General features: G+C 39.1%; 1 protein-coding gene across 1 annotated transcript in view; it reads left to right on the plus strand.

The window, feature by feature from the left end:
• Positions 1 to 4,006: 4,006 nt before the first annotated feature.
• LOC137244122 (MOXD1 homolog 1) overlaps positions 4,007 to 15,221 on the plus strand; it is a 122,689-nt gene continuing 111,474 nt past the window's right edge. The window contains exon 1 of the mRNA XM_067772688.1: positions 4,007 to 4,728. Within this exon, the coding sequence (XP_067628789.1) occupies positions 4,171 to 4,728 (558 nt within the window). The 5' untranslated portion in view covers positions 4,007 to 4,170. The remainder of the gene's footprint in view (positions 4,729 to 15,221) is intronic.

The following is a 15,221-nucleotide window of genomic DNA, read 5'->3' on the forward strand; positions in this document are numbered from 1 at the left end:
TTCGGTTAAAAACGAGATACAATTTATCTTGATAATTTCTTTATCGATAATATTTCGAAGTGTTTCAACGGAAACGGTGGAAATTTTTTGATAAACGATTAGCTTAACGTTAAGGTGCATCCCTGACATAGTTTATCTAAGAAATTTTTGGAAGTAAAGAATATTTGCATACTTTAGTATTACATATAAATACATATACATATATCGATTAAGTACACTGTACATTGCACTCCTTATCTCCAGCCATGATAGCACAGAACAAAATTGTGAGTCTTTCCTTTGATAGTTTACCGTCCACGCATTTTTCGGATTTAAGCGAGGGTTTTGTCAAGCAAGGCACGAAAGAAAAAGCCACTTTTGTCTGCGTTGTAAATGTCTTGAGGCTTGTAACCGGTCAACAGAGATGGCAGTTTTGTCCTCAACTGTTCGACACCTTCCTGGTTTACATCTGCAGCTTCACCAAATACGCATTTGAAAGCAACATTACTCCTTATTCGCCACTTGTTTAACAATCCATCTGAAGCATTAAAATTAGGTACACCCAGTTTGCCTGTAATTTCCATTGCCTTTGCTTCCAAAATGGGACCACAAATCGGAATGTTTTGACTGCTAGCCTTAGCGAGCCAATTAAAATACATCTTATCTATTTCAAAGCCGCCTTCTTTAAGAAAACTTCGCTTTTGATTAACATTAACTCCAGATTCCCATTTATAAAGATTTTTTCTTTATTTTTATTAATTTCAGCAGCTTGTGTTTTGCCAATATTGAACCTTTCAAAGCAAAAGAAATGCAACCTACTACCATTAAATTTTTGGGCTCACTATACTTTACCTTTTTGCAACTCCAAGTACTGATAATTTATCTTTTTCGAAAACAATAATTTCCATTTTTTCTTTAATAGAAAGTACCTTCTTTTTCGGCGCCATATTATTACGAACTTTAAACGCAACCATTCACATGCAACTGACTTAACAAACTGAATTGAAAACTACCCTTAATTTGAAACACGCGGCTTAAATGTGTGCATACATGTTAAAAGGGGAATCACCTATTTCATTTTTATAATGAACAACAAAGCATGCTTGTGATATTTTCGAATTTTGTCCGGTTATGAGAAATTTTTTTAAGAAAATGGTTTGAAATACGTTGTCCGCGTCCGGTTATTAGAGTGTCCGTTTATTGGGATGATATTTGTATGAAAAAATTAATGAAAAACCTGTGTGCCCAAAATCTGTCCGGTTATTGGGGCTGTACGGTTATAAGGACTGTCCGTAATGGGGAATTTCACTGTAATAACTTTTTAAAAAAAAAATAGTTAAAATGAATATCAGCCAATTTCTTCTTAACTTTAAAGACAGCGAAATAAAATCCTTTCGCAACTATGTATTCATAGACGTTTTATCAAAGAGTTTTTCTTTCTTTAGAATAGTTAACTAAAAGGGGCCCCTGTGTACGTTTTATGGGTTCCTCGAATTTCGGGATTGCCCAGTAATATAATAATAATAACATCTCTAGCGAGACAACAGGAACATATACATACATAATAAAGAATACTTGTGCAATCTGCGCCTAACGCACACACTTTCGTATAAACTCTGCTACCGACCAGATCACTAAAGACTTCGCCATCAAAATTCAATGTTGTGGGCAAGGTACAAACGGTAAGCCATACATACATACATAAATAAGAGTACATATCGACGGTAGTAAATTCAGCAAACACATTGGGAATAATTTTCAGCAAAGCAGCCATACATTGCTGTACTATGGCTGAGCCAAGGTGACTGAATGACTGAGTGACTGTCTGACTGGATTGGTGGTTGAATTGCTTGGTAGTCTGGCCTGCTGCCAGGCAGATGATCGAGTACCTGGCGGTAAGTATGAATATATTACCTCTGCGAAATGTGCTTAGGTCAAAATGCATTCGGGACTTGTTAGAGTGTAACATGCGACAAGTTAACCGCTTATGTTAAACCAACCGCTTCTTGCCAAAAATATTACAGCCGATTCTAAAAGGATTTTTCACGTCGAGTCGGAATCCGATCATCAAAATGTTTGATTTGCTCTGATTTTCACGATATTTAAAATGCTGAAAAGCTGCTACAATATATCTGTATGCACGAGATAAATTGAAAAATAGTACCTACCCTGCTCTGCATACAAATTAGAATATGTTTTTTATAACAACGCTTCTCTCCAAACTTCACTCTTGTAAACTTTAAAATTAGTTTATAAGCATGTGACGCCAGAAAGCAGTGTCCAGTTAATATTATCGCGAGCTTAAAGTATTCTCTCTTTAGCAGCCCCGCGTGTCTGTGCACGCCTTTCCTGCTGGATGGGTTATATGCAACTCTCTCCTTATGATTTCTTCCAAACCGATTGATACATACATCTACCGTCGATTCATGCTGCACCCTTCTTTACCAACTCATCGGTATTTTCGTTACCTTCTGTCCCTTTATGACCAGGAACCCAATATAGGTGTATGTTGCGGCCTGGGCGAAGACTCATCTGCATACGCCTGTCCTCTGTCGAACCGCCTAAGCAATTTTTTGATGACCAGCGTCAACAACGTTGCGATAAAACCCCAAACTGTGGTGTTCCTCTGTTTACAGATTTTGTGGCCTCACATAAACCCCATTGCGGCATGATTATTCTGCAGCTTAACATGGAGACTCCATCCTTTCTCCAAGTTCTTAATTACTTCAAAGTAATTAAGTAATCCCTGAATACTTCACAAGTAGTTTTCCCGATCTATCAAGAGATCGCTGAATTCAATTTCACTAGTACGGGACAACTCCCTTTGGAAACTAGTAACACAGTTCTTTTGAGGGTAGCTATTTATGAATAAATGTATACGAATGTATAGCTACATATGAATGTAGTTGGCGGTTATTCACGAGCAAAGAGGGAACGAAGGAAGCCGCAAATGTTGGCTTTAGTTGGCACGTTCAGGTTGAACACGTTCTGCCAAAGGCACGCAGACGCAGTTTTAAAGGGATATGCGCGCCGTGTAGAATTAAACGAAATATTAAACGGAGATATAATTGGAAGGAATGAAGAAATTAAGGTTGAGTGAATGTGTTTCATATAATGAAATCGTTGTTTAAAATGATTTGTTGAAAGTGAAAAAATACACACAAATCGGATATTAAAAAAAGAAAATTTGTGAAAATATTGGAAAAAACAAAGGAAATAATAATGAAAATTTTAAAAGAAGTATGTAGCATATTAAAATGACTTCCTCTCCAACCAGAAATATTAAGCTAGACCAAGTCCTGTGGAGGACGTCGTAAACAAATTAGAATAGCTATTGCGAAATATTCTTTAATGCAGCTGTGCACACGTCTAAAGCATTCAAAAGCAACAACAATCGATACCAACTAGTGAACAAGTCGTGTGACCTTTCAAGCATTTGCTGCATCTGCAAGATTCGCTGCGTCGCGCCTCTGCATCAACGAAGCGAAGAAGGGTGCACAAGCAAATTGAGTAAATGAGTGACGCATGCGCAAATGCAAAACTACCAAAAACCAACAAAAAAACAATAAGAGCCCCTATTTATTTTTGACTGTGTGTAGATATTATAGCATATAGCTACACATTAATATCCAAAAATAAAATATCGTTAAGGTAATAAAAACGAGGGAGCTCATTTTAGCTTGGGGGAATGAATTTTGATAATAGTGGCAGCTGCTATATTTCGGTTTCCACGCAGGCACCTTTAAAGGAAACAGCAGCTAAGTAAAACGAAATTAAATTCAAATCCAAAAATAGCGGCAATAGCACGAGATATTTGTGAAGTGATCGCATTTTTAAAATTATAATTTTTTATTTTTCCAAAGTGAATACTTCGTCAAGAGTTATACGTAAAATTGCTAAATGTGGTTCACAAATACATAAAAAAAATTGCTGTGTAAAGAATAGATACTTTAAGTTTAGTGAGTCAGTGAAGAAAAATTTTAAGCGTCAACAATCAACGAAAAAGCATTTATCAATATTTTATTTCCTTAATAGGCGTCAATAGTGTATTAGTGTATTAGTTGCGCTTTTAAGTAGAAAGTGTATGAATTCATAAATTTTGTTTATGAAACCAATAATAAATATTACAACTTAAACACCTCAAACATATATAACAAGAATTAACTATCATTAGTTTTACAAATTTTATCCATGCCAAGACTTAAAATGTCCCACTATAAAGAACAAACAAAGCGACTGCGCTCAACAACTGTCACATCTCGAGACACGAACTACACCAGCGTTTCAACAATTGCTGTCATCACATTCACAATTTATCTAACAATAATGCAGCCGCCGTTTGCAACTGCGCTACCAGAATATCAACACTCTTCACATCAACATCATCACAGACATCAGCTGCATAACGGCGGTGGTGCTGTAACAAATACCACTGTGGCTACATCAACTAAACATGTCACCGACAGCAGCAACGGCAACATAAATGATGGCTCTTTATCTCCAAACACTATCCCATCGGGCATTCATCACACCAATTGGCGCCGCATCGAAATAATGGATGCCAATGGCCTGTACTGGCTGGAATGGTGGCTAAAAGGGTCCACCACATCGAAGGAAATACATTTTCGTACAACTGTCAATACGCGCGGTTTCATTGGGCTCGGCTTTGCGCGCAAGAGTCCACGCATGGCTAATGCCGATTTGGTATTGCTTTGGGTCGATGATCGCACTGGCAAAGCAAATGCATTGGTAAGTTAACAAACAAAATTTGACAGATCCATAAAATAGTCCCAATAAACGCTTTAAGTTCAATCTCGTAGATTTTCCACTAAATAAACAACTAGGATTGAGGCACATTACAGCTAAGCTAAGACTAACATAATCCTCAAGATGTAGATCAAAACTTTCTCAACAACGAAGACATTTTTTTGTTTGGCAACATTTTTTTTTTCTTTTGACATGTTGAGAAAAGGCAGCTCTCACGTTGTACTCAAAACTGACTCTCTAATTGGACTAAAATGTAAATTTTCATGAAAATAAAACAAATTGAATAACTATTAATTTTTAACGCTTCATCAATGATACCAACCACGGTTTTATTTCTGCACACTAAATAGCTGTTTTGGTGGTACCTTCTTGGATATAATTTTTATTTAAAATTGCATCCCAACTAAATATACAGTATGGGATATCAACTGGAGAAATATATTTTATATTCATTTAGGAACTCATAATAACCCTAAAGTTGGAGAATAATTGGAGCACGATGTTGGTTACAATTTGATTAATAATAAGAGATTGATTTTGGATATCAACTTGAGAACTTTAAATTTCTCGCAGGATGTATAAATATTTTTGTTTGTTAAGAATATGGAAAACATTTAATTTAAGCCTTGTTCATCCCAAGCTTCTGGCGTCAAGTGCTAATAAATAACTTTCTGCGGTCATGTCCTACGCTTGCGAGGTCATGGTTTCGGCTACTAGGGTCTGCAGAGTTGGTAAATCTCAAGATAACAATTAAGTCCGGTCCAGGGCTCAATCCTGTTAACCAGCATGTTTTATTAGCTATCAATATAACTGCTATATCTTTGGGCACCATATTGAAGATAAAATGTCTGACAACGCTCCATAAAATATTATTTACTGAAGATTCTCAAAGATCGTTTACAGTGGACTAGATCGGAAAGATTACTTCAGCGACTCTATTTTAAATTCAATTCTGTTTTATCTGAGTACCATTTTTTTTATTTTCGGATTTGTCTTAGGAGTAAGCCTTCCATCGAACCGTGAGAGTCCGACCTAAGCACGTTTTTTCAGAGGCTGATGCCGATTCAGACTAATTTTGCGGCCGATACCGATGTCGATACAAATTATTCGGCTTGTCCGCCGATTCCATTACAAAATGATAAGAAAATTTAATAATTAATGAACATTTTTGTATCTATGTATCTATCTACCGGACACAATCCTGATGTTTTAACATATCGCTTTGAGGTACAAACATAGGTGTATTTTAGAAAACAAAAAAGGAACGTAAAATTTTGCTTGAAAGAAATTCTCGAAACCTTGAATCAAGCAGAGCCTTATGCGCCTTGTGTTTGATGCCCTTTATGGCGCATTTAGACACCACGCCTAGGTCGGTAGTAAATTTTGATTTGTATACTTGTTAAAAAATAATATAAGTATTAAATAACTAAATAATATTTTAATTATAATTAACCCCCCCCCCCCCCCCAGCCGGTAAGGGGGCTTAGAATATATCCACGGCAGATATGCCTGTCGTAAGAGGCGACTAAAATACCAAATTGATTCAAGGGGTTGCCAGCGCAATATATAGCTCCTCCAACCCAATTTTCAACCTCACCTACCCGTCGCGAATCCTTCTTTAACGGCCGAGGCTGTGGCGACCCCAAGTTCCTTATGGATCTAGGGTGTGGGAGGGCGGGATGGCCTAAAAGGTTTCATGTGGTCATACCAAATCGTTCCCGAGATGGTCGGGCTAGTACCTTAATGGTGCTTGTTACCGGAACGTGCCGGATCTGCATCCGGTAAAGGACCATCAACATCGATAACACTCCCCTATCGCTACAACATCATCAATAAAATATGATGCCAATGCCGATTAAACGATCGGACCCTGACTCCTGATACAAATATAGAGAGGTAGTTCCACTTCATCTTCTTGGCCCCCATTGCCCCCATTTGACATTAACTGTGTTTTTGAGATTCACTTTTGAAACAGCGCAACCATATCCTAAAAAATAGAACTGGGAAACATTCCGGGAGGATTATTCATAAATTATGTAAGTATATGGATTTTTTGACGAGATCGCGACACATGATACATTTCCGTCATCATTCTTTATAAGACCGCTATATCCGAGACATATAGGGCTAGCACTTTTATACGCCAATTTCAAAGGAGGAAAGGCAAACTTCAATAATTATGTGAATATATTGTTAAGAAATATATCTATATTTTATTTTGAAGAAATTTCTTCATTTTTGCCTGTCATTATATCTTTCATGAACATTAAATGGTATATTTACTTTGGTCCGATGTTTGTAACCTTGAGAAATATAGAAGATAGACTCACCATTAAGTATACTGAATTAATCAGGGTGACGAACTGAGTTGATATAGCCATGTCCGTCTGTCCGTCTGTCTGTTTGAACGCAAACTAGTCCCTCAAATTTTGAGATATCTCAATGAAATTTGGCACAAGGATGTATTTCTGAATTATATTAGACATTTGTCGGATCCGGTAGGATCGGCCCACTATAACATATATCTCCATACAACCGATCGTTCAGATAAGACGATTTTGGTCATTCCTGCCGCAATTCAGAAAATAAGAACGTGAAACTCTGTGATATATATTCTAATATATCATAGAAGATATCCTGAAAAAATCACTTTGATCGGAGCTATATATAGTATATATCCCATACAACCGAACGTTCAGATAGAAATATTTTTGGCAATTTCTCCCTTAATTTCCAATATAAAAACGTTAAACTTGGTGATATTTATTCTAATATATCATAGAAGTTTTCCTATAAAAATCATTTCGATCGGAGCTATATATAATATATATCCCATACAACCGATCGTTCAGATAAGGGGGTTTTTTGCCATTTTTTTATATTTATCTTAAAATCGTTTAGGTATGTACATCTGTTCACTATATATTTCTTATCTTATACAGCGCATTATTTGGAGATTACGAATGGGATAAGATTATTGTTCAGCCCAATTCATGAAAGGTATGAAGTCTTCGGCACAGCAGAAGACAGTCCCTTCCTTACTTGTTTTTCATCTATAGTTAATCACTTTATTATAAACAAAAATTACCCAGCCAAATATATGCAACTTTCATAGTAAATTCCTATTGATCATGATACAAAAATGTAGGTATTTCTACTTACTTTGTCGGTAACCACTTGACTTTTGCGGAGACAATGACATTTTCATGTAAATCATGAAACCAGACATGGTTCAACTACATGATTAGCTCATCTCATCAGCTGATTTTTTTTTTTCACTGGAGTAGGGATTGTCAAAAGGAGACGACAAACTCAAAATGAATCCAACACATTGACAATATTTTCTTATAACACACGAAAATTGCAAAGTTTTATGTTTTCATTCCATTCCATTCGCCTAACACCAACACGCAGATTTTGACAATCTGAACAAAGTTATATAGTTGAGACATGGAACTACACTGAAAATTTTATAAAAAAATTTTATGCGATGAATTTTATCGACGTCCCAAATAATAAAAATTCATAAAATATCTAAAGAAAAATAGGGTTCTCATAGTCACGTTTAAGAACGAGATCGTCCCATACAGGAACTCAAGCAAGTTTCCCAAACTCGGTTTCGAATCTCGGAATCAATTCCGCTAGTATTGCGAGAAATGTTTCGGTATCGCCCGGGAAATATGTTTGGATCTTCACGTCGATGGTGTTACGCTACAGACTGTCAGTCAACCATAGATCTTAAGGGTAACGTTCGATAACACTCTCACCTTCAAGGCGCATACCTTCGAAATTGTATCTAAAGTACAAAGCCGCAAAAAAATCCTCAAGTCGTTTGCCGGCAGCACTTGAGCAAAAGATAAAGGAACATTGCTAACCACGAACAAATCAGGCCAGTCTGGTCGCCTGGTTTTAAAATTCACACCGAAAAATGCTGCAGACCTGAAAGCGGTGCACTCAGAACTGTCACAGCATCCACTTTAAACAGCGAATCATGAAAATTGTTGATAGTTTAAAGTTGATATTTATACTTCTTAAACTTTATCCTTAACATATAAGATGCTTTCTATGTTTACTAAAAATCCATATAAACCAATGTAATAAATGCCCTTTGTGTTTTCTAAGGATATTTTTTTATATTTTACCCATTTTCTGTGAAAGAAATTTCCATACCGAAATTCCATAATTTTTTTTTTTAATACTGAAGGACTACGAAGAAAACAACACTATTTATGATAGTTCGAAAATCCTAAAATACACCGAAAACTGAGAAATTGAGCTATTTTTTATACCATGATGTGATTTCATGTACATGATTCAATCAAAGAGATATGCTCAGCTGATAATATTTGACAATTGCAGCCATCTTGCTCCCAAATCGAATTGACATCCATTAACTGTGTTTGTTCTTTGCAAACTTATGAAAAGTACTAGTAGTAGAAACAGGAGGACAACAATTTACAATTGCCAAATAAGTACTGAACTGCATAATTCCTTAGTATTATTTTTCTTATTTTATGGTGGTGATTATGTGGTAGTATATCCTATCCTATATGGCGGCCGCCATGGTGTCATGGTAGGGTGCTCCACCTACCACACCGACGAGCCTGGGTTCACGCCCCGACAAAGCAACATCAAAATCTTAGAAACAAGTTTTTTCAATTAAAATGAAAATTTTTCTAAGCGGGGTCGCCCCTCGGCAGTGTTTGGTAAGCACTCCCAGTGTATTTCTGCCATAATGCCGTTCCGAGTAGCATAAAACAAGTAGGTCCCGTCCCGCCAATTTGTAGGAAAAATTAAAAGAAGCGCGACGCAAATTGGTAGAGAAATTCGGCCTAAGATCTCTCCGGAGGTTATCGCGCCTTACATTTATTTATTTTTTTTATCCTGGACTAGCCGGGATGAAGAAAAGAAATTTTGTAAAAATTACGGAATCGTTCATTTCCGTAAACCTATGAACATACAAACCTTAGTCAAAATGTAAATGCATGACCCAAAATAACCTGAACTTTTCTGTGAAAGTCAAACCTAAGTTTAAAGTTCCAAACAGGTCAGCATGTTCTCTATTTTGCTAGTCTATTTCGGCTGTCAGTTCGAACTCGCCCTATCTCAAAGTATGTTTCAAAAACTGCCTATATCAGGATTTGTTATAAGGGCGCCCTATCTCAAAATTAGATTGAGAAACGATCTATCTCAAAATGGCTTTCGTAAACCTCTTGTTTCATGTCACATTGTATTGAATTTATGCTCAGACAGGGCAAGCTTGAAACAAATTTTGAGATAGTGTGTTTTTGAATAAAATTTTCAAGTACCATGATAAAAGCAATATATCTCCTTATAATTTCAAGAAATACTAAGCAAAAAATGTATAATTTCCCCAAAATTTGTTCGCATTTACTATCACTACTAATATGCTAATTAAGGTACTTTTCTACTACGATTTTCACTGAAGGAGATTATTCCCCGTTTTTCTTGCTTCGTAAAAGCAACCCATCCCGATTTTTAGTTTTAGGAGTGTTAAATCTCTGCTGACATTTTATCTCCGCCATTTGTATGTCATTGAATATTACATGAGGCTCAATATAATGACATCAGCCTGTTATTAAATTAAAAAAAAAATTTGTAAAATATGTAAAACTAACGAATTCACTTTTTGAACTAGCCAGGGCTATCTCTTCAGAAACGCATTATTTCAACATTTATATTTTCGTTGCAATTTTTTGCCTAGTCACAAAAGTGTAGGCAATTTTTGATATTTTTTTGGTAAAAATATTTAATAAAACAAAACTGTTTGGATCAAATTTTCTACTAATTTTCATTATGAAAAGAAGATCACACTTTAAACCAATTCAGATTAGATTCTTATATTAACAGTTCTAAATCCAAACTTTCTTTGTTTAAAATGTAAACATTTTCATGGTTTCGACTCAAAATCTTGAAATTTAAACCAAACTCAGCGCACTAATTTTTTCGAAGACTGAAAAAGTCTAAATTTTAAATCAAGTTTGGCTAGGTGAAGTACAAAAATTTTATATTTTTACTCAAATTTCCAACAGTGTAATAAATTATGTACGTACATATGTATTTAATAGGTAAATAAATAACTCGTATTTCTGCTACTCCTATTTACCGGCTTTCATCTTCTGTAGCAGCACCGTCTCACACGCCATTAAAAAATATTATATGTGCTCCTGTATTGAATTAAATTTTTAAAGGCTTCTATCCGCTTTATTTTAAAACGCTATTGTTTGTTTATTATTTTTGTGTTGTTTTTGCTTTTGTTATAATTGCCAGTGAAAACAAAAACCTCATGAAATTAACCTCTTAGGTAGGTAGGTTGAACTGGCCGGTCCATGAGGACCTCACATAGACTGATTGAGTCCGTAGTGTTACCAGAAGTTTGTTTTAACGACCAAACTGAAAAACCCTATCAAAAACCAGGACCTATGTTATAAAATAACTCCGTCCTCTTGGCAAATACTAGAAGCTTCCTAGGACTTAAGCCACTTGCTGCTTCTAGATCTGACAGCTGTATCACCCCTAATAGCTGGAGTCTTAGCCTGGCAAGTGCAGGGCACGAGCACAGAACGTGCTCGATCGTTTCCTCCTCCAACCCGCACTTCCTACACCTACTATCACTGACCAAGCCTAATTTAAAGGCATGTGACGCCAGAAGGCAGTGTCCAGTCAGAATACCCGTCATGAGTCTACAGTCCTCTCTACACATAATCTTCGACACTTTACAGCCCCGCGCTTGAACCCACGCCTTTTCTGCTTGGTCGATCATGTGCACCTCTCGCCTTCGCTTAATCTCGCCCAATCTAATTGGGACGTCTACGGAGCAAGCTTCAAGGGATGCGCCCTTTTTAGCTAATTCGTCCGCTTTTTCATTCCCATCTATTCCCATATGCCCTGGGACCCAATATAGATGTATGCTTCTCCCTGTCCCGATTCTCTCCAGAGACTGCTTACACTCTAACACGCATTTAGATGCTGTGCTATGCGAGATTATTGCCTTAATTGTTGCTTGACTGTCAATATAAAAGTTAACACGGTTGCAGCTTAAGCTATTCTCTTCCAGGGTTTCTACTGCTTTGGTTACGGCTAATATTTCCGCTTGGAAAACGCTACAGTAATCCGGCAGCCTGTAGGATCTGCTTAATTCCGGATCAGCGCAGTATACCGCAGACCCTACTCCTTCCACTATTTTGGAACCATCGGTGTACACATGTATCGCCTCGTCCGCCATTTGCGCACCCTTGCGCCAACCGTCCACCTCTATTGTGGCCTTAAGATCTCCCTCAAAGTGCAGGTAGGGAATCATGTAGTCTGTTCGTCTTGTGACTGAGGACGCTATACAACTATGGCCATATGGTCGGCGCTCAAGCTGCCCCGAAGCAACGAGCCTGGTTGCGGTCGTTAACGCTTTGTTCTTTGCTACCAGGTCTACAGGTGGAATGTGCAGAATGGCATACAGTGCAGCCGTCGGGGTTGTTTTCAGGGCTCCCGTAATGCAAAGCATCGATAGTCTGCATACCCCTCTAACTTTTTGAGGTATGTTGTTTTTTGTGTGGCTTTCCACCAAACAAGAACTCCATAGTATAGAATAGGGCTTACAATCGCTGTAAAAACCCAATGAGAAAGAGAGGGCGATAGGCCCCACGTACACCCCAGCATTCTTTTACATGCATAGAGTGCCGTTCAGGCCTTTTGACCCTCTCCTCCACGTTGAGCTTCCATGACAGCTTACTGTCTAGGATGATTCCTAGATATTTTGTGCAAGGTTTCTCCTGTAAGGTCACCGCTCCTAACTTAGGCCTGGTCCAATTTGGGACCTTGTACCTCTTTGTAAACAAGACCATATCCGTCTTCTCCGCATTGACTTTCAGCCCGACATTAGATGCCCAGGTATGAATATCCCGAAGCGCCCGATCCATCAAAGAACTAATCGTTAGAAGGCATTTTCCACTTATGACAATTGCAACGTCATCTGCGTAAGCCGTAAGTTTTACGGGTCCCTCATCGAATTGCCTGAGCAGTTGGTTGATGACCAGTGTCCACAGCAGAGGTGATAGCACCCCTCCCTGCGGCGTGCCCCTGTCCACTGATTTCGTGGCCTCGTACAATACCCATTGTGATGTAATCTTTCTGCAATTTAACATGCAGCCGATCCATCTGATTAAGGCAGGACGTACTTTAATGTAATTAAGACCATCCATAATCGCCCATTTTGCAACATTATTGAAAGCCCCGGCAATGTCCAAGAAGACTCCTAGAGCATACTCCTTATATTCCAGGGATTTCTCTATGCTTATTACCACCCTATGCAATGCGGTGTCTACCGACTTGCCTTTGGTGTACGCATGCTGTGTTGTGGAGAGCAGCTTTTCATCCACGTTGGACTTTATGTACACATCTATCAGCCTCTCAAAGGTTTTGAGCAGAAATGATGTTAAGCTAATGGGTCTATAGTCTTTGGGATACACGTGACCGATCTTCCCCGCCTTTGGTAGAAAAGCTACACGAGCAGTTCTCCAAGAGTGCGGTACATGATTCAGTCTTATGCACCCATCGAATATTATTTTAAGCCATTCCACGACCGCCCTACTTGAGACTTGTAGCATGGCCGGGAATATACCATCTGGGCCCGGCGATTTAAACTTAGAAAACGTCCTCACTGCCCACTCGATCTTGGTATCGGTCACCAAGCCCGGCACCACTAGCTCCGTGATCGAAGTGTGAGTGATGTCTGCTGGTTCTTCTAAACCGTCTCCCGATGGGAAATGTGTATCGAGAAGCACCTCAAGGGATTCCTCACTATCACGTGACCATTCCCCGTTCTCTTTCTTTATTAGTCCCTGGACTATGTTTCCCTTTGCTAGGACTTTTTTCAACCGTGCTGTTTCACTGGAGCACTCTATGTCCGTACAGAAACTTTTCCATGAGTTTCTCTTCGCCCTGGTAATTTCACGCTTGTAGATCCTCAGTAGATCCCTGTACTCGTCCCGACACGCTTCGCTTTCCGCGGTCTTTGCGAGTTTAAACATTTCTTTTACCTGTCTTTTTAGAAGACTCAGCTCATTGCTCCACCATGGCGGCTTTGCTTTTCCTCTGAATCTTCTTAGAGGGCAAGCTTTGTTATACGCAGTCATAAGCGTCCTTGTTAGGAATTCATTCGACTCCTCCAGTTCCTCTACATTAGCAACCTCTTTGGGTTGTCCCAGTTTCGTTTCTACATGTTTCTGGAATTTAGTCCAATTCGTTGCCCTAGGGTTTCTAAAGGTTCCTCCCTTCTCTACCCTCTTTAGTGAGATGCTGAAGCTTATATATGCATGGTCGGAGAAGGATGGTCTATCGAGAACCATCCAATCATACCTTGATATATCATGCTCGGAGCTCAATGTAATATCCAGAACATTGCTGCATGTTGGACCAATGTATGTAGGAACATTTCCCCTGTTGGCTATCTGCAAATTGGTTTGCAGGATGTAACAAAATAGAGATTCGCCTCTCTCGTTCGTATCTGCTCCTACCCACGCATTGTGGTGCGCATTTGCATCTGCGCCTATGACCAACCGCCCTTTGCGCCCTTCCTCCTGTACTAGCCTTTTGCACTCCATCGGTGGAACCTCCGCAGCATGGGCCATGTAGCAGGACGCCAGGATAAATGTCTGCTTATTCTTTTGCTCAACGGCCACCGCTACGAGATCCTCGGTGGTGTAATTAGGCAGCATATATGAATGCAGCTGTTTCCTTACCATTACTACAGCTCGCACCCGTCCTTCCGTTTGTGCGTAGTAAACGCCAAACCCGCGCGTGCTAAGTCCAGAAACCTTTCCTCCCGATGAGAGCCACGGCTCCTGGATCAGCGCCACGTCAAACGAACCCTCCTCAAGGGTTAGGAGGACTTCGCTCGACGCCACTTTACTGTGTTGGAGGTTTATCTGTAGGACTCGCAGCACCATTGGGCTGTTTGTCCCCCTCCAGCACCTTCGTCTTGACGTCGTCGTCCTCCTCTTGCCCTTTTGGTTTAGAGTATTCGAGGCCCCCTTCAGCCCCTCGTGAATGTTGTGCCGTGTGTTCCTCTGTGCGAGTCACAGCACCATTTAGCGGTTGGTCCTCTTCTAGCACGTTCGTGGTGACGTCGGGGACCTCCACCTGACTTTTTTCCCTTAGGCTTCTGAGGTCCTTTTCGATTTCGCCCACTTCCAGCGTGTTAGGATTTTTATCCTCGGGACTTCTTTTCCTGAGTCGCATGTAAATTTTGCCAGTGCCAAAGGACATTTTGCCAAGCTGCGTGTACAAAATATCCTCCGCCTGCTTGTTTATTTGGAAGATGTAGAACTGACCATGCTCGGTAGGCCGAGATACAGTAAGTACCTTCCAATCCTGTGTCGGTATGTTCGGATTCTGATTCTGCAGAAGTCGCAGTGTATCCTCCGACTTCATCACGCATGGTATCCATACCTTAACTTTTG

This window comes from Eurosta solidaginis, chromosome 3 (genome assembly GCF_040869045.1).
Source record: "Eurosta solidaginis isolate ZX-2024a chromosome 3, ASM4086904v1, whole genome shotgun sequence".
In the NCBI taxonomy this organism is placed as follows: Eukaryota; Metazoa; Arthropoda; class Insecta; order Diptera; family Tephritidae; genus Eurosta; species Eurosta solidaginis.